The sequence below is a fragment of the Polypterus senegalus genome, chromosome 2, assembly GCF_016835505.1.
Source record: "Polypterus senegalus isolate Bchr_013 chromosome 2, ASM1683550v1, whole genome shotgun sequence".
In the NCBI taxonomy this organism is placed as follows: domain Eukaryota; kingdom Metazoa; phylum Chordata; class Cladistia; order Polypteriformes; family Polypteridae; genus Polypterus; species Polypterus senegalus.
The window spans coordinates 42,230,488-42,255,506 of NC_053155.1; the positions used below are offsets into that span (position 1 = coordinate 42,230,488).

Consider the following 25,019-nt stretch of genomic DNA (forward strand, 5'->3'; position numbering starts at 1 on the left):
AGAAGTTAGGAGAAAATGGAAGGTGCGGCAGAAGGAAGTTTTTTAGTAGGGAGTCAAGAGACAATAAGCAGGAGTGTTTGCAGTATAGAGAAAGACGGAACATGAGTGGCAGGAAATAAACTGATTAGCAGGGAAAGCTTTCTTTTATTGTTTTGGAGGTATGCTCCATAACCCAGAATAAGGAGTATAAGATGGGACCGTTTGTTATGGAATGAAGGCTCCAAGTAAAACGTAGAAAACTCCAGTACCTCTGAGTTGTATTTGCTTATTATGCTAGGCCATACAATATTAAATTAATTAATTAATTTTGTTATAGATTATATTTTGTTAATATTTGTTTTTGTAAATAAATACGACTATTCCATAAACCAATCTACCCTTTTTCATTTTTTAAATAGCTGTTCTGTTATCTGTCTTTTCTCTTTTCTGTCATGGCCTTGGTCCTGACCCCTGATGGATAATTGAGGTTTTACTGTATTTCTGAGGTCACAATGATAGATTGGACATCTCACTCTGTGAAGAGAATTACTTTTGTTCTGTTTTGTGTGTTATATTTACCCCATTGCATACCTAACCCACCTGAAAGGGTGTATCTCTCTAAATGGCCTTTCCTAAATTGTCTTCCGTTATTTTCCCTACAAGATTTTTTGTGAGTTTTTTCTTGTCTTCTTAGGGATTCAAGGCTGGGGGGCTGTCAAAAACAGTGCCTTTTAAAGCCCACTGTGGCATTCCTTGTGTGATTTGAAGTTTTACAAGAAATAAGTTGTTGTTGTTAGAATCCAAGAATGAAAGGGTTCTGTCTTCTTACTGGAATGCAAAACACAATCATGTAATGCTGTATTATTCCAAAGATATTATAATACTTTAATACTGCCTAATTCCCAGGATGGGGTGGGCACCCAGTTTGCCTCGGTCCCTTGAACTGTGATAATGTAACATTGTCTCTGAATTTGCGTATTAACCAACCATGGACCTGCACAGGTTTATTTTTGCCAGGAATGCTCCTGACTGGAGATTTTGTTTTCTTTTCCTCCATTGTCAGCAATAACACAAAGAAACAAATACTTTAAAGTTTCAAATAAGTTAATAAATTTTAAATTGATAATTTTACTGCATGTCTAACCTAATCTGTATTTTGAATTGTATCTTTGAACTTGTTACAGTGTTTTAAGTCGGCACTTTGTGAACACCAATATACATAAATAAACTGAACTGAAGTGAATTGTGGAAACAGAGACATGTTCACAGTACCCGCTACCTACCCAGCCTCTGGGCTAACACTTTCTGCTACTGACAGACATCAGGGGACGAAGGAAGAAAATGAAAGCTCCATACAGGCTAAGAGCTGAGCTCAGCCCATCCTATATTAGGTTTATCATTTTATCTTATAGTATGATCTTTCCGTTTCATCCATCTATCAATGATCTACACCCACTTAATCCAATTATAAGGTCATAAAGGCCAGAGCCTTGTTTCTAGCTGTTTGGAAATACCCTTTTAATCTGAAAATTTACTCAACACAATGACATTGTAAATGAAGCTAAACAAATAAAGTGTTTCTTGTTGGTGGTGTTTCACTCTTCCACAACATCCAAAATATTTTTCTTTTGTTTATTTTAAAAGAATTTTTTCAGTATTCATAGTTGTAACTGATGGAAAAAAAAAAAGGACGGTACCTGAGACAAAGCCGCACATTCATGGCCCTGAGACATTCCTGCTCAAAAAGGATGGCTATTGCTGTTATTGCATGCTAATGATTCCCCAAATGTTTCATAATGCCCTTTTTTTGTGGCCACAGCGGGAGGGCATCAGTCTTGATTATCATGACAATGCCGGCGCTGTGAGCGAAGCTTGCTTTGGACACTGCTTTTTTTTTTTGTTTTTTAAGGGTGGGCTAGATGGTTAGAGTCACAAATTAAAGCTGGATGCTTTGATTTTTCACCAATGCTGACAGATGGAGGGGTTCAGAAAATCTTTGTTTAAATCATTAACTGATCTTTCCACCTGCATTATTTCCAGGAGGTCCCCGCTGGGAGGCTTTAAATGTTTTTGAAAAAAAAAAAAGAAAAAAACAGGATGGGGGCTTTATTGGATCATCAGTCAAGTATGCATCTGAAAGAGAGGTGGCTTTGTAGGGTACGACTTTTGTCTTGTTTGTGCATCCCTGCCTTTGCTTGCTTTCTCTGCTCCCTGCCTCTTTTCAACCCCATGTCTAATCACCAGCTAGGAGGCAATTAATCCACCATTCCTGGAGATCTAGAAGCTCATTAGAAAAGGATGTTGGGATGAAGGTAGTTATTGTCCTTTACAAACTCTCCATTTGTTTGGCCAAAAAAAACACAAACATCTTTATTGAGTGTCTCTGCAAACACTTCAGTATATGACATCCAACAGTTGGTTCAGGGGATGGCTAAATGCTGATTTACTGTAGGGCTAGAAAGCTGGAGGGAAATGACTCTGCCCTTTCAGTTCAGTGTGAAATTGTGCAATCTGAAGTGTGAGGGATGCAGCTGCAGGAAGGTGTGAGGTGGCCAATTATTTATTTGGCATTAGTTTAACACAACATTCTCAAAGCCGCTTAACCTAATTGAGAGTCATGGGGATCAGACAGAGCTTTGTGCAAAAGACAGGAACCAAACCTGAATGGGACGCCAAGGGGGTGTGCAGTTTGACACATTTTGCAGAATTCTTGTGTGGAGTAGTGGCAGCCAGGAGAAGAATTTAGATAGCAAAATATCTGTCAGACTAGCCAGGTACAGTTGTTGCTAAAGTTATCAGTACTTTCAGGTGTTTCACTTGCATCCTTGTCATCAAGATCACTGCCCATGTCCTTTTCTTCTTCTCTACTGGTTTTTACAACAAACCTTTCCAAGGACACTTTAAGTATTTTGCCTGAAGGCAGAAAGCCAGATGATAAAAATTTTTTAAGGACCAGAATAGTGGCCTAGAGAGAGACAGGTTAAAACCAGAAGGATGATACTACAAATCCATCCATCTTCTTCCACTTATTTGAGGTCGGGTTGCGGGGGCAGCAGCTTGAGCAGAGAGGCCAAGACTTCCCTCTCCCCGGCCACTTCTTCTAGCTCTTCCGGGAGAATCCCAAGGCTTTCCCAGGCCAGCCAGGAGACATAGTCCCTCCAGCGTGTCGTGATGATTATATGATGAATAAAAAATTTGGACGCCGTTTTCCCTCGTCCGGACGCGGGTCACCAGGGTCCCCCTATGGAGCAAGACCTGGAGGTGGGGCTCGATGGCGAGCGCCTGGTGGCCGGGCCTGCACCCATGGGGCTCAGCCGGGCACAGCCCCAAGAGGCAACGTGGGTCCCCCTTCCCATGGGCTCACCACCTATGGGAGGGGCCAAGGAGGTCGGGTGCAGTGTGAGTTGGATGCTGGCCGAAGGCGGGGATCCTCGGCTACAAAAGCTGATACTACAAATACCAAAGCCAAATAAAAAAAAAACGGGAGTGGTCTCCCCTAGACTTTCTCATATACTCAGATATGAAGATGGATATTTGAGGAGTAAACTGCCAAGACAATGATTATATTTTTATATTATGTCACATCAATCTACCCTTCGTGGGCTAAAAATTGATGTCAATGGGATCCTGGTTGAACCCTCAGCATCAGTCCATAACTTGGGTGTCATGTTTGATCAGCTTCTTACTTTTCAACCACACCTTAGCTCAACAGTACAGACAGCTTTTTTTTATCTCCGTAACACTGCTCATCTGCATTCTTTCCTCAGTGTGAAAGATACTGAAGTACTCATTCATGATTTCATCACGACCCGTCTGGTCTATTACAATGCATTGTTTTATGGCCTCCCGACTAAATATATCAATAGATTACAGTGTGTTCAGAATTCTGCTGCTGGTTTACTTACACACACTAAAAAATCTGCTCACATCACTCCCGTCCTCTATGATTTGCATTGGTTACCAGTTTCTTCAAGAGTCAAATATAAAATTATCCTTCTCACCTTTAAAGCCCTTCATGGTTTAACCCCTCTTTATCTGTCTGAGCTGCTGCTTCCTTACACTCCTGCCCATACATGAAGATCATCGGACACTAATTTACTCACTTTACGTAAGTATGGGTGGCAGAGCTTTCAGTCTTATAGCCCCTAAAATTTGGAATTCTCTTCCTCACTCTTCATGAGGAAAAATCTGTTCTTAATTTCAAACTCCTGTTAAAAACACATCTTTTTAATTAGTATTATTCATTTTCTTGAATGTAACTTCTGTCTTGTTAATGTGTTTATTGAATTGTAAAGTGTCCTTCAGTGTATGAAAGATGCTACATAAATAAAACTTTTTATTACATCAAATTGATAATATATTGACCAAGTATTATAAAAGTAAAGTTGAACAAATCGGACTCTGCAGCTGCATGAAAAAAAGGTAAAGTACCACATCAGGTTAACGGAAATAGCCCAAAAGTTGGTAGAAATCTACATTTGCACCTAATACTTGTAGGCAAAATTTGGTTGACCTAAAAGAAAGTGTCCTCAAGTTGTCATGTTTACATACACAGACAGACACACAGACATAATTCCAAAAATGGGAGGTCTAAAAGACTGAGATTCATCAAAATCTCGACATCAAATCTTTGGACGATTACAATACTTTCCCTATACTTTGTTATACGAGAAAGAAAAATTGAAACTCCAAGTTACAAGGGAAAGGAACACAAACAAAATCCAGATTTCAAAAATAAACGTGCACAAACTCTTCATTTTTATCCAAATCACGGATAGTGAATGCTCAGTTGAGCCGATATTTAAGGTGTTGCACTGATGATATTGTTCAAAGCCACACACCTTGGCAACCAAGAGGGACTTACTAACCAACAGGACCGCATCTTGAAATAAAACATATTAGAAAAACAAAATAGAGTTGCAATAACACGAAAAAGTAATAGTAAAATGAATAATACTAATGTCCAGAAGCAAACTTCGACCTTAATAAGTAGATAGGAAGGTTCCTAGTACTGACAAACCTCCAAACCCATATGTACAGTACTTTTAGACAGAAAGCTTCATCAGAAACACTTTAGCTTATGTACTACAAAAATATATTAATTACTCATTTACTCTTAGGTAACAAAGACATCTTTTGGTATTAATAACAATTATAAGGAATCAACAAAGTGCCTATTAATCTGTGCAATGTGGTCTCCTAAAATAACTTTACTTAGGAATGATCAGAGGTGGCTTAAGTGAGACACATGTCTCATGACATTACATACTTCAATATAAGACCTGCAAATCCTTCAAATTCAAAATTAATTTCACCAGTATATCAATATACCACACACCACTTTACGGATGCTTTATAAGCATAATTAAGATTAAATTGAGCCTTTGTTAAGGTCTTGCTACACAGAAGTAAATGAATAATACCTGCGTTTCTACAGTACCTAAACTGAAGTGTTACCATTTTATTTCACTTTCAGTAAATTTAAAAAACATAATACTTAATAACATTACGTGCCACATTTGCATCCTCCTACTTTCTACTTTGATTTTCTCCTATCACACCCACTGTAGTCTCATCTTGTACTCACCATTTCCCAAAAGTAAAGTTTTTGTGTTTCTTTTTTGTCCCCAAGTAGTTACACCACATTTCACAACAGCTTCTAGCTTGCAACTGATGAGGAGGTGCCTCCAGTGCACCACCATAATGCACCTGCTCTCTTAAAAATGTTTACCAAGAATAAAACTCAGAGTTAAATGTGTCCCTTACAATGGTTTAAACTTGTATATATTTTTATGTGTTGGGCTGCCGACTGATATGTGAGGGGTCAACATGGGTACCTACCCCTTTGAGATGGCCACGGCTAATGAGGAACCCTCAGTGTTATGATCTTCAATTATTTATTTCTCTATTATTTGAAATTTGAATTTATTTTTATTTTTTTCACTTTATTTTGGTTGTGTTTCATGACATCATTCAACATTGTGTCGGTCTGGTCGATTAAGACACTTTGGTATCAGTTCAGTGGTAACAGCTGGCTACTTCAAGCTCACCACTCGTGAAGGTTTCTTTGTCCATTCTTTATATTAAAAGTAAAGAAAACACTCATTCCAAAATAAAAATAGAAAGCTTCATTTTGTTTGTTGTTTCTGTAGGTATTCTGTCAGCTACGATTCTTGTCTTGCCCTTCTCAAGAAAGTTCACATGATCGCTTAACCCTCACTAGCCTGTTGGTTTTGATTTCTGCTTTACGTCTTTAACCTCTGCCACTCAGATAATATAGAAATAACTTTCCCAAAACCTTCTTTCATTAAACGTTCTCAGGGTCACACTCTGAGGTTTATTTACTCCTGGGATTTTGTGAGCTTTAGGTTTTGTTTTTCTCTTTTGTCAACTAGTCACATAAACACTTACCTTAATGAGAATTTATGTTTGTATATTTTTAAATACATTTAAATAAAGCCATTAGCCGCTAAAACATTCTTTAATTACAGTAATTTGGTTTGTATGCTTATGTTTGCAAATGTTTTAATGTGACCAATTATATTATTGTTGAATTATATTTGTACATCTATGCAAGCTCTTTGAGCTCATACTGAAAGATGCTACAGAAAGATAAACTGAACTGAATTTAAAAATAGACTTGACTTTAGGATGCTAAAACATTGACAATACCATTTAGAGCCTTTGATTAAAGATATTGAACCATTAAAAGGAAACATAAACACACAGCTGCTCAACCATCTTAGAAAAGCAATGGAACTCAGGCATACATAGAATACGCACTTCTCTATCTTGTTCCTGTCCCTTAAATCTTAGATATTTTATTCTTTTAACTAGGCTGACCCGCCTTTTAAGGCGACTGACTTTTAAGTTGACCACTTCTTAAGGCAATTCAATATGTAGATCAATTTGATATTTTATACAAACTCATTAATTTGGTTATAATGCATTTGAGCGGTATTACTTTAATACTCGTAGTTTCTGTTATTTTTGTGATGAAATTTAAACTTTTTTTCTATATTGAGGTCGCCCTTTTGAACCCCCCTGATATTTACTACGCAGTGAGGCATTTGTACTCCATCAACATTAATTATTTCCAGAGACATCATTTTGTCTATTTTTCCAGCGCATCACACACAAAAGCAAGGGAACGATGGGAGCACCAGAACTCTGCTCACATCATGTCGCTTCGTACCACAAGCTGAAAGTAGTAAGTCTGTGATAAGCGGAATACCGCTACGCTTTCCACTCATGGGACGGAAGGACAATCCTGACCGCTTTTATTTAGTAAGAAAGAAGAAGATATCGCACAGTCTGGAGTAGAAAATCTTTTACCTGGAAAAATGAAACTACAAATCCCATCATGCATTGCAAAATGGACGGGGCGTGTGTGAAACTCCGTGCTAGCGTAGCACTCACGGGACGGAAGGACAATCCCGACCGCTTTTATATAGAAGGATTCTACTTATTATATGGCCCTTATCCTCCAAAGAGTTTCTCCACAGCTCCTCTTTCTTTCAGACAATATTCTTAGTGGTGCAAATGTCATATGCAAATGTCACTTTGAGCTACTTTTGTATGAAAATGTGCTAAATAAATAAATGTTGTTGTTGTTGTTGTCACGTAGCTTAATTAGCAGAAATGCATATAGTGGTGGCTCACTGGCTAAAGGAACTGAGCTGGTAACGTGAAGGTTACTGGTTTGAATCCTGACAGTGACAGAAGGACAACTACTCTGTTAGGCCCTTCAGCAACGCCCTTAACCTGCAGTTACTCCAGGGGTGCTGTACAAATAATTGACCTTGCCCTCAGAACCCAAAACATCTTTGGAGAGAAAGTTCGGGTGTGCGAAAAATGACAAATTCCTAATACAAGAAATTGTATTGTATATGGCAAATAAACGATTTAAAAAACATCATGGGCTATTGCGGATACTGATACTCTAAAATACTACTAATGCACAATCTATAATAAACTAAAAAAATCCGTTCTCCTTGAGCCAGTACAGTAGTAGCCATACAGTAGTAGCTTTTCAACTGAAGGTGTGGTTCAGCTGCTGTTTTTCTTGGTGTTGACCTAACTCTCTTTTCATTGCACCTAGAATTCCTTAACAGGCAGCAGAGAGCTTACTGCTGAAAATGAAAATAAGATTTCAATACTTTCATGCAAACTTAATAATGCCAAATAAACAGATAGATGGGCAGAGGTGATCACAGCTGTATTAATCGTGAGACATATGGTGCATGGATAGATAGGCATACACATGGACAACTGGATGAATGGATGGATGGGCAGAAATGGACACAACTAAATGAATGAAGGAATGGACATGTAAACACATGGATGAACAGATGGATGGGTGGATATAATTAGGGACCACTGCATATAGGAAAACATGTACAGTCAGATGTATAGACAGGCAAATTAATGGAAGGATAATACACTTTTTACAAAATAGAACTGTTTCTTCTATATTGAAGTTAAACAAGACCACAATACATGTACTGGAAAGAATGTGACAAGATATCTATATTTTTACACTTAAATGTTTGGAATGTTTACTTCATTTTCAGGATTGGTGCAAGGGATCTGAATAGCATGCAGGCTTGGGCAGATTTGTGGCAGATGAAACTTAATGTAAGTAAATGCAATTATTACACATAGGCAGTGAAAATGCAAAGTTTGAATAGACAATGGGAGGTCTGAAACTTGAAAATACACCTTATGAGAAGGATTTAGGAGTCTTAATGCTGTTATACTTTCATCCTTACAACCCAAACACCATCCCAAGGTACTTTACAAGTACAGAGATTTGGAACAGTAATTTACAGTTAGGGCCTAAGCTGGTTAAGAGATGCAACGAATCACCCACTGGATTTCAAATAGGAATTGAACCAGGAGCCTTGAGGTTTAAAGTCTATTGCCTTATCCATAACACCACAATAAAAATAATGAATGGCTAGCTTGATCTTGAGTGGGGAAGTGGTTTAGATGGCCAAATTTGATTCCCAGAGTTGCCAATTTAGGTGAGGAGTTGGTTTATTTTGCCATATCTGCGTAGGCTTCTCTGGTGCTGCACCATTACTCCTACATCCCAAAGAAATGCAGATTAGGCTAACTGACCCATGATGTTTGTGTGTGTGTTTTTCAATGTGCTCAACCATGGACACACTTGATGTTTCCAGGTGCAGACTTCCTGTGACAGAAATTGCAAGTTGAGAAGATGGATGGATAAAGCTTTCACAGTGATCGCCATTCAATGCATGTCAATTCTTTAGATAGCTAGCCTCGAGGCAGGTGAAGAGGTTTTTTTTGGAACATCATTTGCCTCCAAAGACTATGTTCCTGAAGAATCTAACAGGAAAGGTAGGTGTAGTCATGTCACACATAAGAACACTGGCACTGTGTGACCTGCCAGGTGGATCAAAGAGGGCAGCTGAGTTTTACAAGGGTATGTCAAGGAAAGCAATCAAAATTATAGTGGTGACCAGTTTGTCTACACTAAAAAGGCATTTCAGAATCCAGAATTAAGCATGCTGTCTAACATTAACCTCACAAGGCACATCAGTAGCTTGAGGTTTTATAAGATAAATAAAATAACTAGGATTCCAGTTTTGAATTCAACTGTTAAGATGTACAAACACGTACAGTACATTCTACTAACCTGTTACAGCAGGCCACCTCTGACTTTCGTTGATCATTTGATATCCTTTGATAATTATAATTCTCCAGACTTTGTATGTAATTATACAATCACGGAGCTTTGTAATGACATGTTAGACTGAACACTTACTCATGAATAAACTGCTTAACATATACGGTATACAAAAGGCCAAGTACACTACAGTACTAACATTACAGAGAATAATGAGATCTAAATCACTAGGATTTATGGCGTAAAGTGTAGAGCCCGGAGCAGTTGCAGAACATTCCATTTCAAAGTGTGTAGAGGGGAAAGGAGTATTTGGTGACATCAGAGCCTGATGGAGGGATGACTGCCTTCGGCGTCTGATGATATCAGTCAAACCCAAGCATGGAAGAGGTCCAAAGCCAGGTGCCTAGTTTACCTGTTATTGTCAGGTTAATTAATCCCAGTGTGATATTCAATAAAGCAAACTAACCTGATAAAAGCAATGTCAGCCAGAAGTCAAGTGAAGGGTGCACGACAAGTAATGCTTGCCAAAATGACCACATAAATACGAATGAGATTCTGATCCCATAGCACCTAATAAATGAAGCTAGAAAGACTGTTGGCTTCTACTTTTAAAGTTGTTTTTGATGAAACAGACAATTTTCAAATTTGGAGAAAAGTGTACTTTAATATAAACGTGGTAAAAGAAAATGTATTTAAAAAACAAAAATGGAAACTCTGACATACCAAAAAGAAATATGCCAAAAGTTTACAAGAGTTTGGATTTGGGGTTTACATTGTGATAAAATTCTCATCCTATAGGCAATGTGTGGAAGCAACTATAAAGAAAATAACATAACACATAATTTTAATAGCATAGCACAAAACAACATTCACAGACTTATGTAATCCAATTCAGAGATGCAGTGGTTGAAGCCTATATTGGCAGCATTGGTAGTAAGGCAAAAATGAGCCCTGGAATGGGGGCCAGGTCTTCAGTGAACCCATTCAAGCACACTTTAATAATCAAACAGACAGAATCTGGAGTAAAACATTTGGATGTGAATATTAGTAGGCTTTGTGCCCTAAGAACCAAGTTACCCAAACTATTTTATAACATTTCAGGAATTATTTACCACTCTCTGCAGTGGGCTGGCACCCTACCCGGGTGTTTCCTGCCTTGTGTCCCGTGGTGGCTGGCATTGGCTCCAGCAGACCCCCTGTGACCATGTAGTTAGGATATAGCAGCTAGGATAATGGATGGTTGGATGGATTTACCACTCTGATGCTGATCTTTCTGATCATAAAGTAGGTCATTATGATAGCAAGTGATGAGAAGAATTCATCATTAATTGTAGAGTATTAGAGTGCCTCTTTCTCTTGCACGATTTCGCTCAAAAAGAAATTAGAACAATGTCATCTCATAACAGGCTTAACTTTCGAGTTTGGTATTTTTCCATGCAGTCGTTTTAGCTTTAGACCACCCTCAAGAAATTGTGACACACAGACATACCCCCATCATCGAGATATCAATATTTATGGTATCAGGGGACTCTAAAGCGTCAAGATCCGTTGAAAACCGGAGAACAAAATTTTTGGAGAATCTACACCTTTCGCTCCTTGACAAAAAGTTATGGTAGGGGAGGACAAAATGCAAAAAGGCAAATAAATAGCTATGGAGGGGCAAAATGAAGTCAAAGATAGCCATAATAAATCAAAAGTTTTTTTACTCTTTTATAGAAATCTCTGACAATCATAGTGTTTCTTCTTTGAATAGCCTACACAAGATTTACATGCAACTCTAGTCCTGTAAGGTTATGGCATTGGAATCAACTGACAAAAACAGAGCATATTTGTTTTGTAACAGTGCCTGCATGCCACGCAATGAAAATGAGTAAAGCATAAATATAAACACAAGAATAAACATAATTAATTTCTAAAATAACCAGCCTACTAAGCAAAATAACAACATTGCCCTCCTATGAGGAGAGGTGAGCGACTTTCCGCATTCCTTGTTTAAGGACCAATTCATACTCGTACTCAGGCACATGCAGATCTGCACTGATCTGGGGAGACAAAATTACATCATTAAGACATCAATTTAAAAAAAAAAAAGAAGTCCACTAAGTTTTCTACTCACATGGACGTGTCTGCATTGACTGCTTATGTGCTACAACTCAAAAACACGAGGAACATCATGGGTGGGCACATGTGGGTATGTGTGCTCCCAGTATATGGGAGTTGTAAAGGACATGAACCACAATGGCTGACCAAGTAAAGATAGCAGTCTGAAATCTAATAAGCAATTTCTTACTTACACTTATTGATTTACCAAGAAAGACTGAAGAGTCTTTTAGTCCTGTCCATCGACAGGACCTTGCGTGTCAAGCGAGCTTTGCGGATATCATTAATGACTTTGCATCCGGAGGATTCTATGACAATGAACTAGATTAAGCAGGTTTAAAAATGGAACCACTATTCTATCACAATATGAATCCATGCATTCTTTAATACTTTTGGGATGTGAATGTACTTGGACATCAGGATAATGTGCTGACTATACGAACAACGTTTAGGCTCTGAGCTAAACCACTGTATGGCAGTAGCACTAAAATGCTTGTGAGAACTGAGCTTAATTCCTGCCCTGGATGCACTTTGTGTGGAGCATGTGCAATCTCACCATGTCCGCATGTGCCAAATTCCACCTACATCCACATAAGGGTGTCTGTTTGTTTTCCTACAATGCAAAAACAGCTTCACCGATTTTGAAAGTATTTTACATCTGGTTTAACTTAAAATATAGGCCATATGTTGTATCTGGAAGAGAGGTTATAATGGGGGCAACTCAAAAACCAGCACCAGCACTGATGCAGGGACTACAATTCTCATCAGGCAGCAGGAGCTCATTCCATTGAGAATATTGTCATCAGCACATACAAAGTTTTGTACCACCAAAGCGGAATCTTATCTGAGACCACATGTATTTACAGCGATTTCAATAAATTTAGATAGAAATGTTATTGTTTCACAGGATTAAAGCTCTTTTTGTCTCATCGTGGTTTGTGCGTATTCATGTTGCATTTACAAAAGACAGTTTTCCCTATTTATATATAGACAGGCAACACCGAGTACTCTGGCTAGCTCCTAATGTGCACATATTAGAGTGGAATATCGTTCAGGGTTGGTTTCTGCCTTGCCCTCAGTGCTGCCAGGTTAAGCTTTTGACCCCTTTAACCATAGAATAGAAAAAGCGGTCTCAGAAACTACGTGGTGGGTTTGAAAAATAAAGGAGTGGATGAAAGAGTGGGAAAAAAATAGCTGAAAATGTTTGCTAATAAATTCCTGTAATAACTGAGATCTTATACTAAACTCATTCATCCATGATTCCATTTTCAAAGCCATTTAATTCAGTTATAAGGTCATGGAGTTCTACAGTCTATCCCTGGACCAATAATTCAGAAACTGAATAAAATGAGCACAGTGAATACTGTATTTAATAATCTAAATACTGATTGTGTGTTCATGTTAAAGGCAAAATGACTTCATACAATTACAAATTCAAGTAAGTACTTTGGGTAATAGATTTGGTGTGCTGTGGAAAGTGGGCAGTCAGAAATACATTTCACTTAATAAATAAATTGCAAGAAAAAAGAATGAGCAATCTGTTGTGCTAAAAGCCTCCGTTCAACCAAAATCCTATTTCAGACTTAACAGGTCGAAGATAACGCAAAACTGGAGATGATTCATGTTGTCAAATCTGATTAAACCTTGCTTGTTTCAAAATAAATCAAAGATTAATTGACAAGTAGGCTGTAATTTCTTTCGAGCTATGCTAGGTAGGTTACATAATCAAGTTTGTATCAGATTTGGCACAAACAGCCTCACTTATCAGGGTAATGTATTCATTAAGAGGCAGGGTGGGACTTTCTATTTTGTTTCTGAAGTGAGGTTTGGATGAGCAAAGATGTCTCCAGAGATTGCTCATCAGAGGCTGATCTTTACACTGCCTCCAGACTAGCCAAATTGGTTACCAATGTAATGTCTGTTTGCTAAGATTTGCAAATCATTAACTAAATGAATAGTGAATTATTTATGGCAGCCTTTCACCATTGGGGTGAAGACAGATTTAATTTCACCAACTCTCTATTTCTTCAACACTTTACAGAAATTGTACCCAACATACAAACATAAAAACTACCACTTAAATTTTTGTAAACTGATAAACTAATCAATCAATTAATGTTACTCATATAAATTGTTCATAATAACAGGCTGTATATGCAAAAATAATTCAAAAAAGACAAGCTTCAGAAGTGGGCAAACGCTTGGAAATGAGTTTAACGAGGAAAAGTACAAAAGTATAACGTGCTACATGTAGGCAAAAGGAACGCTCATTAAAAATACAAGTTAGGAGACACTGTCCTACAGAAAGGGGCCTTTGAAAAAGAAGTTAGGTGGCATAACGTTCTATTCTTCGAACCAATGTGCACAATCAATTAAAAATACAAATAAAATATTAGGTTACGTTATAAAAACTGTGGAATTTAATGCACGTGAGGTTATGCTCAGACTACATAACGCACAAGTGAGACAGCATCTGGAGAAATGTGTGCAGTTCTAGTCACCATGAAGCACTTGACGCTGCATAGAGGTGCACAACCAGGTGTATCCCAGGACTTAAGGACATGTCGTACTCTGACAGAATCAGGGATTTAAATCTGTTTAGTCTCGAGAAGAAGAGACTGTGTGGAACCCAATCTAAGTCTTCAAAGTTCTCAATGACATCAACAAAGAAGATTCAGCAAAGGTTTTCAAACTATAGGCAATGAATGACAGCCGTGGAACTTAAAGGGAAGTGCATTTGTCACTGAAGACAGGGAGCTCTTTTTTACTCGAGAAGTTCTGGGAATTTGGAAAAAACTACCAAGTCATGTAGCTGTAGCAGAAACCTTGGCAACGTTAAAGAAGTAAGTGGATGAGATATTGTGACAGCTTAGCTATTAGCAAAATAAACGAGCAACAAATGGACTGAATGGTCTCCTCTCACCTGTCAAATTTCTAGCTTACTGACACTTTTGGACAACACAGTTCAGAAGGGTTTAGCACTGGTACCTTGTAGCTCTACAGGACCAGGTATTGAATTCGGGCCTGGTCATTTTCTGAATGGAGCAAGTATTCTTTCTCCTTGACCATGTGGGTTCTTCCATTAGATAAAATGAATTTCCTTGCACCTTAACAAGTTATGTGTGTTAGTTTAGCTGGTGAGTCTAAATTGGTCCCCTGAGTAAGTGTGCCTTATGATGGACGGGTAAACTATCTAAAGTTGACTCCTGTGTTCCACACAATGTTGCCAAGACAAGTGACAACTTCTAGCTACAGTGAATTGGATTAATTAGTTTTGGAGATGGATAGAAGTATTACATCTGTTTTAGATTTGACACAATTTCAACAATAACATATACTTACAAGGTGTTTAACCTAACAGCATAGTTAGTCCCCTTAAGGGTAAAGGTAATCCTGGGTTCAAATCAGATTACTAGTCTCTGCCAGAAAAGAAGTTTGCACATTTTCCCTGTGTGACAGATGCACCAAGAATAGTGTCTTCTCTCAAGCATGAGAATCCAGGCTATGATTATTCATCACCAGCGACTTCTAAAACAAGTTTTCTTCTCTTGACTCAGGCAGGGCAGTTGATCCACTGGCGGCCACAAAAAGCACTTCAAAAACATCACTAAGGCCCACATGAAGAAGTGCAATGTTGATATCAAGTTGAGGGAGTTGATTTCCTGGGACTGTCCCATATGAAAGATGAGTCTGTGGTAAATTCTGCAGCACTTTGAAGGCTGATTGACAGCAAACAGAAAGCAGAAAAATCAAAGCAGTCAAAAATTCATGTCATGGCCTGAATAAACAACATAGGTCCACCCATACCTGTCAGAACCACATGTCTGAACTGTGGTATAGTGTAAAGATCCTGCATACAGCCCCATAGCCATCTCTGGACTTACAAGGAATCCATCCTTTCCCTTGGGACCAGATCATTTATGATGAAGGGATTGCCAATGATGGTGGTGACTGACTGGTATTCTGCCAGGAATGATTTCTGGCTTATGTCTGGCATAAATGGGATAGAATGCTGTCACCTGCAGGGCTGGCTTTACCATACAGGCCACCTGGTGGTGTAAAAGTTTGTGTGGCAGCATCTTCTTTAACATTGCAAACCTAACAAAGAAATACTTGGATGCAATACCACACTGAGGGGAACCCCCTGTGCTCCCCAATAACGTACATTATTTATTACACATTACTCTTTTACTGAGTAATAACAACAACCAACAATATTCATAAACTTAATATCACATTAAATACATCCACCCTTCCAGTTTCTCTACCTATTTATCCATTAAAGGGTCACCGGGAGACAGAATCTCTCCAGGCTGCTTCATGAAATAAACCTCTGCAGAACACCAGTCCTTCAAAGGACAATAAATACCACATTTCCAAGTCCAACTTTAACAAATATCATGCAGAGCCAGCTAGATTTTGTCCATTACCCCGCACTGCTGTACTTTCCAGCCACCGTGCTGACTTTCTGCTCAACTCCAAGCATGCCACAGGCCACAGAGGAGTATCTGCGCCAGAACTAACATTATATTTTCAACAAGTGGTTCTTCACCTGCTTCCATGTACAGGGATATCATGCCTTCATCTGTCTTCTTACTGGAAACAGCTTTCCTAAGGGAACCAAGACCTTTGAACTTTTCTTCAGCTAGCTAATAAACAGACACCTTTAGAAAAAAGCAGGGATGAGGAAGCAGTTAATCCACAAAAGCTAAGGATTAAAATAATAATAAATGACTGCTAAATGTTTCTCTGAAATATGATCTTCACTAGATATACCGTATCTGACAAAGATGCCTGAGATGATTCCAACATTCTCTTAAGATGCAAAAAGAATCCATTTAAAGAACCTTCAATTAAAAAGGATAGTGTGTTTTTAATATGGTAAATTCTGAATGCAGGCAAATGTCAGACGAGCTGATGATGGTGGTCAAAGTTGTTAAGACAATAATTAAGGCTATAGTCTGAGTGCTACTGATTCATTCAAAAATGGTATTCATAAATGAAAACAATCTGTGTCCACACTAGCATTTTGACATTGTTTGCAAAAACTCCTTTGTCTGAACTAAAATGACTGAAAATGCACAAGAAGCAGACATCCTACTACACTTGGCAGGTGCACTGCATTGACATCTTACCCAAAACCAGCAATCCTTAAAGGACTTCGCAACACCATGGAATTTATCACACAACAGTAGTGATTGATACATTATTTGCCTTTTATGCATGTATGCAGCATTCAAACTGTACTCAAAATGCAACTTAGATGCTGTCACAGAAGACAGGACAGGTGGGTGGTATTCCCGACCAGGATGGATGGTTACTTACCCAACTAGGACACCTTAATAATGGGGGGATGGAAGGAGACCGCCTTCCATAACCATGTGCTCCCCCAGTCCGACTGGTGGCAGCAGTTCTCTGGTGGGCCTTCCATATACACTCCCACAGGGCTTCATGGGAATTGGAGTTCCAATAGGCAGCCCAGCTGGGTCTTGTGGAAGCCACCAGACGGAGCTATGGGGAGGACAATTCTTTCTTTTAAGGAGGTTCTGGCTGACCTTCATGTGCTTCCTGGATGCAATGTGGTTGCACCGGACCTACTCCCAGGTTTGGTATAAAGGAAGCCACTCCTCCTCACTTCATTTGACTCAGAGTTGGGTGGATGAGGATGAAGATCACTGAGGAGGAATGGAAGAATTGTACTTGTGTAACGTTCACAGAAGCCTGTGAGAGGTATTTGAGCACAACAAATCATTTGTTTGCACCCGGGATTTGTGCAATTGTGGTTGTGTTTGGGGTTTGGGGTGCTGCAATGCCCCCTAATGGACACAATACATACTGATAAACAACACAACAAGCACCATGGAATGCTACTCTTACCTTTAGGTGTAATCATGAACTCCGACCCTAACTTTAAAATGCATATTAACCATATTACTAAGACAGCATTTTCCCTTTTAAGGAATATTGAAAAAGTTAGACCTCTTATAACATTGCAAGATGCTGAGAAATTAATTCACAGTTCTGTTTTTATTCGGCTAGATTATTGGAATAAATTCACAAATGGTCTACGTAAGAAAGACATCAGTCAGTTGTAGTTAGTTCAGAATGCAGCAGCAAGAATTTTAGCCAATAAAAGAAGAGTGAGCAGATCTCCCCAGCTTTAGCATCATTACAATGGTTACCCATGTCCTTTAGAATTGACTTTAAAATACTACTAATGATATATAAAGCTCTACATAATCTTGCTACTTCCTATATTTTGGACTGCCTATCTCCCTACATTCCAAGTCTAACCTTAGATGTTCTGATAGTGGACTGCTTATTACTTTAAGAGTAAAGTATAAAAGAAGTGGTAAGGCGGTCTTTTGCTGTTATGCACAAAAAATGTATAATACTTTACCAACAGACATATGGCTAGCTAAAACGGTGGGTCATTTAAAAAAGAAAAAATCCTACAAACCCAATTTTTTAATTTGGCTTTTTTTGTAGCGACATTTTAGTTCTGCCCCTAATAAAATGCATAAAATGATCCCACTCTTTATTTTTCTCTGTTTTCTTTTCTAGTTCCTCTGTGGTGGTGCTCTGCTCCATCACCACCTGATCAAAGTCCTGTGCTGCTGCCTGTGATGTTTGAATGCTTGAATGAAAGCAGATACCCTTTACTGTCAACAAGACCCACAGCATCAAATCCTCTAAGATGAAGCGTAAAAAAAAAAACAATAAAAAACTACTTGAGAACATTTAGAGTATGGTTGGTAGAATGCCCAGTGGGGACTGGGTGGTCTTTTGGCCTGGATCCCCAACAGACTCAGTCTTAACTGAAGAGTTTTGTTTTATTTTTTTCTGTCCACCCTGGCGACCTGACATTATCACCAGACTTGCATTTATAGACTTAAAGAAACACTTCTATATTTAAGGACTCTACTTGTTTTAATTATACAGGGTTGGGTAAAAGTGGGTTTACAGTTGTGAGGACGTAAAACATAGGGTTTATTCTGGTACTAAGTGCACTAAGTGACACTGTTACATTCTTTTGAGTTAATAAAGCTATTGTAATAATCATAACCTGCATGTCCTTTTCCATACAAACAACTGTAAACCAACTTTTTCCCACCCCTTTATAGCTATCTGATGTAAGTATGAATTATTCATTTTTTATATACTATTTATCCATTTTTATTCTTATCTAATTTTGATTTCTTTTTCTTTTAGTTTTTTTTTTTTTTGTCATCTTGTAAAGCACTTTTAGCCACATCATTTGTATGAAAATGTGCCATGGAAATAAATGCTGCTGTTGTTGTTATATGCCAACTATGCCGCAGTAGGTTTCTTCCAGGAAGGGTGACCAGCCAGGGAATAAGATGTTGTAATCGACATTTTCAAAATACTGTGTTTTCACCATCCACACCACAACACTGAAGCTGCATTTTCAGAAGTATACAGCACTTTCAGAAGTGTTAAAATATTTTAAGAAGGGCTATATACAATTAGTGCTGATTTTATCATTTCAAGACCTGTTTTTAAGAATATTATTTTACACTTGAAAATGTATGTTGTCCTGTGGTGGGTTGGCGCCCTGCCCGGAATTGGTTCCTGCCTTGCGCCCTGTGTTGGCTGGGATTGGCTCCAGCAGTCTCCCGTGACCCTGTGTTCGGATTCAACGGGTTGGGAAATGGATGGATGGATGGATGTTGCGGTATGTTATATTATACTAGGATAGGACTACTGCCTTGTGGCTCCATGGACCTGAATCTGATTCATGATGCACAGCTGCTATTTGTGTAAAGATTTCACATTCTTCTCATGTGTGTCTGGCTTTTCTTCAGTTTTCTCTCACATCCCCAAGATCACTTGTAATTCTAAATGGACCCTCTGTACGTGAGAGAGCCGGGTGTTGGACTAGCATTTAATTCAATATTGGTTAAACTACCTGTAGGTGACACTATTAGGATGGATATAGGAAATTGAGTGATATGTAATCTTTTATTATACCAAGTATAATATTTTGGAGCTTCTCCACTTCTTGAACAGCTAAACATAAGCACATATTTCACTTTTGTAAGAAGATAAAACAATGAGCTGATTCAACACAGCAACTTCATTTTTTATCTCAGAACATTTGCTCAGAGGGTTGAGACTGGAAATTAGAAAAGCTCTTTGCATATTTATTTGTCTGAGAATTCCCTACGGACAGTCCAATTAAACGGATGAAATAAAATCTCCAGCCAGGTTCCATCCCCAACAAAATAAGCTGATTACAAAAGGCACCACAGGATTACCAAAGACGATTATGGAGGTCTGTATCCGGCAGTATCCACAACCATGTTAAATGGTCCCCTTCCTGCAGGGGTTAGAGGGAAATTTTAAAATGATTACTCATAATCAGCTAATTGTTTGTTTTCTTGCTGGCATGGTAAAGAAGCCTACTGTTCTTGTGAGTTTTCCAGTAACATTCTTTATTCCATTATTGGGAACTGCCAAAAAGAAAATGACCCAAATCTAGAGATCTCTATCGGCCAATAATTCCCTATAAATTTTGTAAGCAAGGGTCACACAGCTTGGCCAGCACAGTAATTGAATGGTGTTCTTTTTTTCTGTAACAGAAGCTGGTTGACATATCATGTTAGCAATTACAATTTTGAGTGACATTTATGATTCTGAAAAACAGGCATACAAAGCAAGAATCGGCCCAGGATTGGCTGCCATTCCTTACACAGACGACCATTGTATATGTACATACAGTCATTCATCCAAGGCATATTTCATTCATTCATTTATTCATCAGGATTCTCAAAACAATTATTTCAACAGACGGTCACAGTGTGCCAAAGTCTAGTCCCCCAGAAATCGGTACCCACACTTAATCAAATCAGATCAATTCCAGGATGATAACTAATCCAACATGCATATCTGTGGGACGTGCGTGGAAACTGAAAATGACAGAAAAATACAGATGTGCAGACCACATCTACCCTGTGTCCCCTTCTAAAATAACATATTTTATAAAACTGATCAACTGGTGCAACTGCTTTAGCATTGTAGGAGGTGTCAACAGGGGTCAGAGTAGAAAAATTAAACATTTAGTTTGGCTTAGAATGTTCAATGTTTATTGCAAATCGACGGTACTCACTCATAAGGCAACCTGATTGAGTGCTTTCCTCATTTTAAGCCATAAAAAGAAGAATATATAATCATTGGTATATTTAACTTTATCCAAAGTATATAAAGTACAGAGCTTCAGCCAGTATTTTTAATTAATTTTTCAAAGTATTGTAGGTGGCACATGGCCAAGACAGGAAAGGAGGTCGCACCTGGACTAGGTGAACATCCCAACCAGAACTGATAGTTCCTTACCTTGATGGAAAGTCCCAAATTAATGGGCAGGCGTCCTGAATGTACATGGGCTTAATACCTTCAGGAGAAAAGAACAGGACAGGGAAGGATTGTCTCTGGGGGATGTTTAATTCCCCCAGGTGGCAGATGGGAGCAGCCCTTCATGTTCGCGCCCTTTCGGACTCCAGTGGGGAGCACAAGGGGGTGCTGTAGGGAGATGTGCTCACTAGAATATCGGACTTCCGTATGACCCAGAAGTACTTCCATCGGGCAGTTGCCCTGGTACCAGATGTACTACCGAGTCCTCAATAAAAGGGACCACACACCCTAAGACGTTAGGGACTTTCGTAAGATGTTAGGGACTTTCAAAACTCGACTTGATGTTTTCTTGGAGGAAACAAGTGGATAGGACTGGCGAGCTTTGTTGGGCTGAATGGCCTGTTCTCGTCTAGATTGTTCTAATGTTCACTCCCTCATGCAGGAGAGTCGGGGCTGGGAGGACATAGAGTAACACTCAACTGGAGGAGGGCAGTGTGGTGGAGAGAGGAGAGGTGATTGTGAGAGAGATAACTTGTGCTTTTGCTACTTTGGAGGAAATGTGTTTAAAGAAACCGTCCTCTATTTGAACCCGGGACTTTGCTTGTGTGTTTGTGTTGGGGTTTGGAGCTCGTTGATGGCCAGGTTTCATCACAGTTCATTTTCAGTCAACTGCCCCCTCATTAGCATTACCTTCACTAAAGCAAATGTTTGGTGAAAATGAACGTAAAGTCCATTTTAAATAATACAATGAAACATTGGTGTGTGTTGGTTTTCCTCCCACAACCCAAGGTCATGCAGGTTTGATTAGCCAATGAACCAAAATTTGCCCACTGTTTGTGTGTGAATGGCACCCCATCCACAGCTTGTCCCTGTCTAGCAGACAGGTTACAGTGTAATTAAATAGTGGATATATTTATTTTACAATAAAAATATGGAAAAAAGAATTAATAGGATTGGTCAAAATGGAAACAAAATAAATCTCTTTACAGTGCCTAGAAAAAGTATTCATCCTCTTCAAATCTTCATGAAGTTTTGTTACACAACATTGAATGACAATGGATTTTAATTTGGCTTTTTGATACTGATCAACTGAGAAAGACTATTTAATGTCAAAGTGAAAACATTTCTCTGCAAGGTGCTCTAAATTATTTACAAATAAAAACTGCAAAACAAATGATTGCGTAAGTATTCACCCCCTTTAATATGAAACACCTATTGTACATCATCACTGGTATAGCCAACTGGTTTCAATGGAGCTCACCTGCCTGGGGTTTCAGTTGATTTTAAAATAAATGCACCTGAAAGGGCCCAGTTTTAGCGAGTCAGTATGGAGTCTTAACCCTATGCAACGAAGACAAAAGAACACTTCAAGCAATTCCATGAAGAGCACAAGTCAGTGGATAGAGAAAAGAAAATATCCAAGTCACTGCATATTCCTCGTAGTCCAGCTAAATCAATCATTAAGAAATGACTGTCTGAGCTTTATGGGATAGCAGCAAAGAGAAAGTCACAGCTAAAAAAAAATGAACCTGACATCTTGGTTAGAGTTTGCCAAAAGTCACATAGGAGACTCTGAAGTTACCTGCAAGAATGTTTTATGGTCTACTGAGACCAAAATTGAGCTTGTTGACCAACAGACTAAATACCATGTTTTGCTTCAGCCAAACACTACACATTATCAAAAGCACACCATCCCTACTGTAAAGCATGGTGGTGATTACATCATGTTGTGAAGATGCTCCTCTGCAGCAGGCCTTAGCAGGTTTTTGAGGGTAAGATGAGTGCAGCAAAATACAAGGAAATCCTGGAGTAAAACCTGATGCAGTCTTTAAGAAACCTGCACCTTGGGAGAAGATTTGTTTTCCTGAAGGCCAAAGACCCCAAGTATAACTCCAAAGCTGCACGGGAATGGCCTTAAACAATAATGTTAATGTCCTGGAATGTGTAAATCTCGATTCATTTTCAAATTTGTAGTTAGATTTGGAAAATGCTATTCACCACCCATGCAACCCGATAGAGCCTGAGTTATACTGCAGGAGGTGAAGGAGATTTTCTATGAATTTGGTGTTTTATGTTCCTCCTTTATTCCTCACCGCTTCCATTTATTTATTTGATAAATATTCAAGTTTGGTTGTATTTTGCCCTCATTGGTGTCATTCTAGGTGGAGGTTCATTAGGAGAATGTCCACTTCTTATAACAAAGAGTAACTTCTAAAGAATGAAATTCCAATATTCCTCTCACAAGGAAAGGTGACACAGAATTGAATTCAGTATGAAGTTTGAAAATCAGGAAACGAGTAAATCAGATGCTCCCACCTCCCTGATTTACGTCTCTTGCAAGTCTAAGACAGGCAAATGTCACCTTCAAGACAACTCTCCGTACATTGCCCTTAGTCAAGTTCACCACAGTTTGCAGAATGTAGGACTCCTGCTGTCTTCCATATGCAGGATGTTACTAGTGCTGCTTTACTGAACACAATTTTTTGACTCTTTGTGTACTTTCTAAAAACTTTGTACATTTCTGCTCAGAGGCACTCTCAAGAGAATGTCTCCACACAAGTTAGTGCATAAAATAAAAAGTTCAATAACTGCTTCTTAGCTAAAATTACACTTTTCAAACACCATCCAGCAGTACTGCAATGTCACACAAGCTGTGGACATTAGGCATAGGAGATGTTGACCATTGTCTCGATACGTACGTTACAAGCATGTTAGGATACATTTTACTTTACCTTGGAGCATTGCTTGTGATTTTGACACCAAACCAAAGATCCGTTATTCTGAAAAATAGAAAATAAAAAATAAAAAACGTCAGACCATAATATCTACACATGCAAGCTAAGAGGTGAGTTGCTTTAATAAACTCAAGAAGTCATTGTGGTACATCTTAAATAAAGCGACCAAACAATTCTACAGTCATAATTTCTTAATCTTCTTGTCAAATTAAATCAAAGCAATTCATTTTAAAGTCAATAAAAGCATATCATTTGCCAATATTATTTTGACAAAAGAAAATAAACAAATGAATGTAAGTGTTTGAAGTGTTCCTTGTCAATTAATGAAGACTTATACTGTAATTTGTTATTGTAAAACTGGTACAAGCATTGTTTACTCTTACTCAACATTGGCAAATCATTTCTACTGTCTATAAAAGACATGGTATGGAGTCTTCATGAGGGTGCTTTACTGTCCTCACAATGACATGTGGCATGGAGTCAAAGAGAACATTCAAACCTTGGACTTGGGATGATGTTATAATGGAGAAACTCCCTTATGTAAAATTGGGCACTGGACTGAGAAGGCAGAATAGAAGGTTTTAGGCCATTAAACTTTAAATTGCTTGATCAAGAGTGTAAAATCCACAAAGACCACTTAGAAGCATATAGTCATTTCAAGTTTAACCCTAGAGTGGCTGAATAATAGCACAAGGACATATAAAATGAAGTAATAGCAGTCCAAAAGAGGAAAAAAGAAGTCTGGGATGAAGTTACGGCTTGTATAGGGAGTAGGATAGCAGCGAGAAGAAGGCCTGTCAGTTAAAGCACAAGAGAGGCTGAACACCAGATCTACGTTTGCTTCTTTTTTTTTTTAGTTTAAACCCATTATTACACCCATTATTACAATTTATGGCTGCCATTTACCTGAATACATGTTAAAAAAAAAGAGTTCAGCAAAGTGCCTGGAAGAAATATGGACACAACATGGAAAATCCATACGGAATGCACCCCGGCAGGATGTCCAGCTGCTGTCAATTGGTAATGTATCACCTCATTGCGCCACCCAACAAAACACATGTGCCTTGAATTATATTGTAAAGGGAGTCACCAATTTCTGTTTGGCATATGTTACATTTGTCCTCTTCATTAAAAGTTCTCATATTTTGCCATTTTGGTGTAATTTAGCATATATCTTG

At 38.5% G+C, this 25,019-nt stretch overlaps 1 protein-coding gene across 2 annotated transcripts in view; it reads right to left on the reverse strand.

The window, feature by feature from the left end:
* LOC120522859 (anosmin-1) overlaps positions 1-25,019 on the reverse strand; it is a 252,033-nt gene that overhangs the window by 181,275 nt on the left and 45,739 nt on the right. For both annotated transcript variants that reach the window (XM_039743581.1, XM_039743582.1), the window contains exon 2: positions 23,839-23,886. In XM_039743581.1, the coding sequence (XP_039599515.1) occupies positions 23,839-23,886 (48 nt within the window). The remainder of the gene's footprint in view (positions 1-23,838; positions 23,887-25,019) is intronic.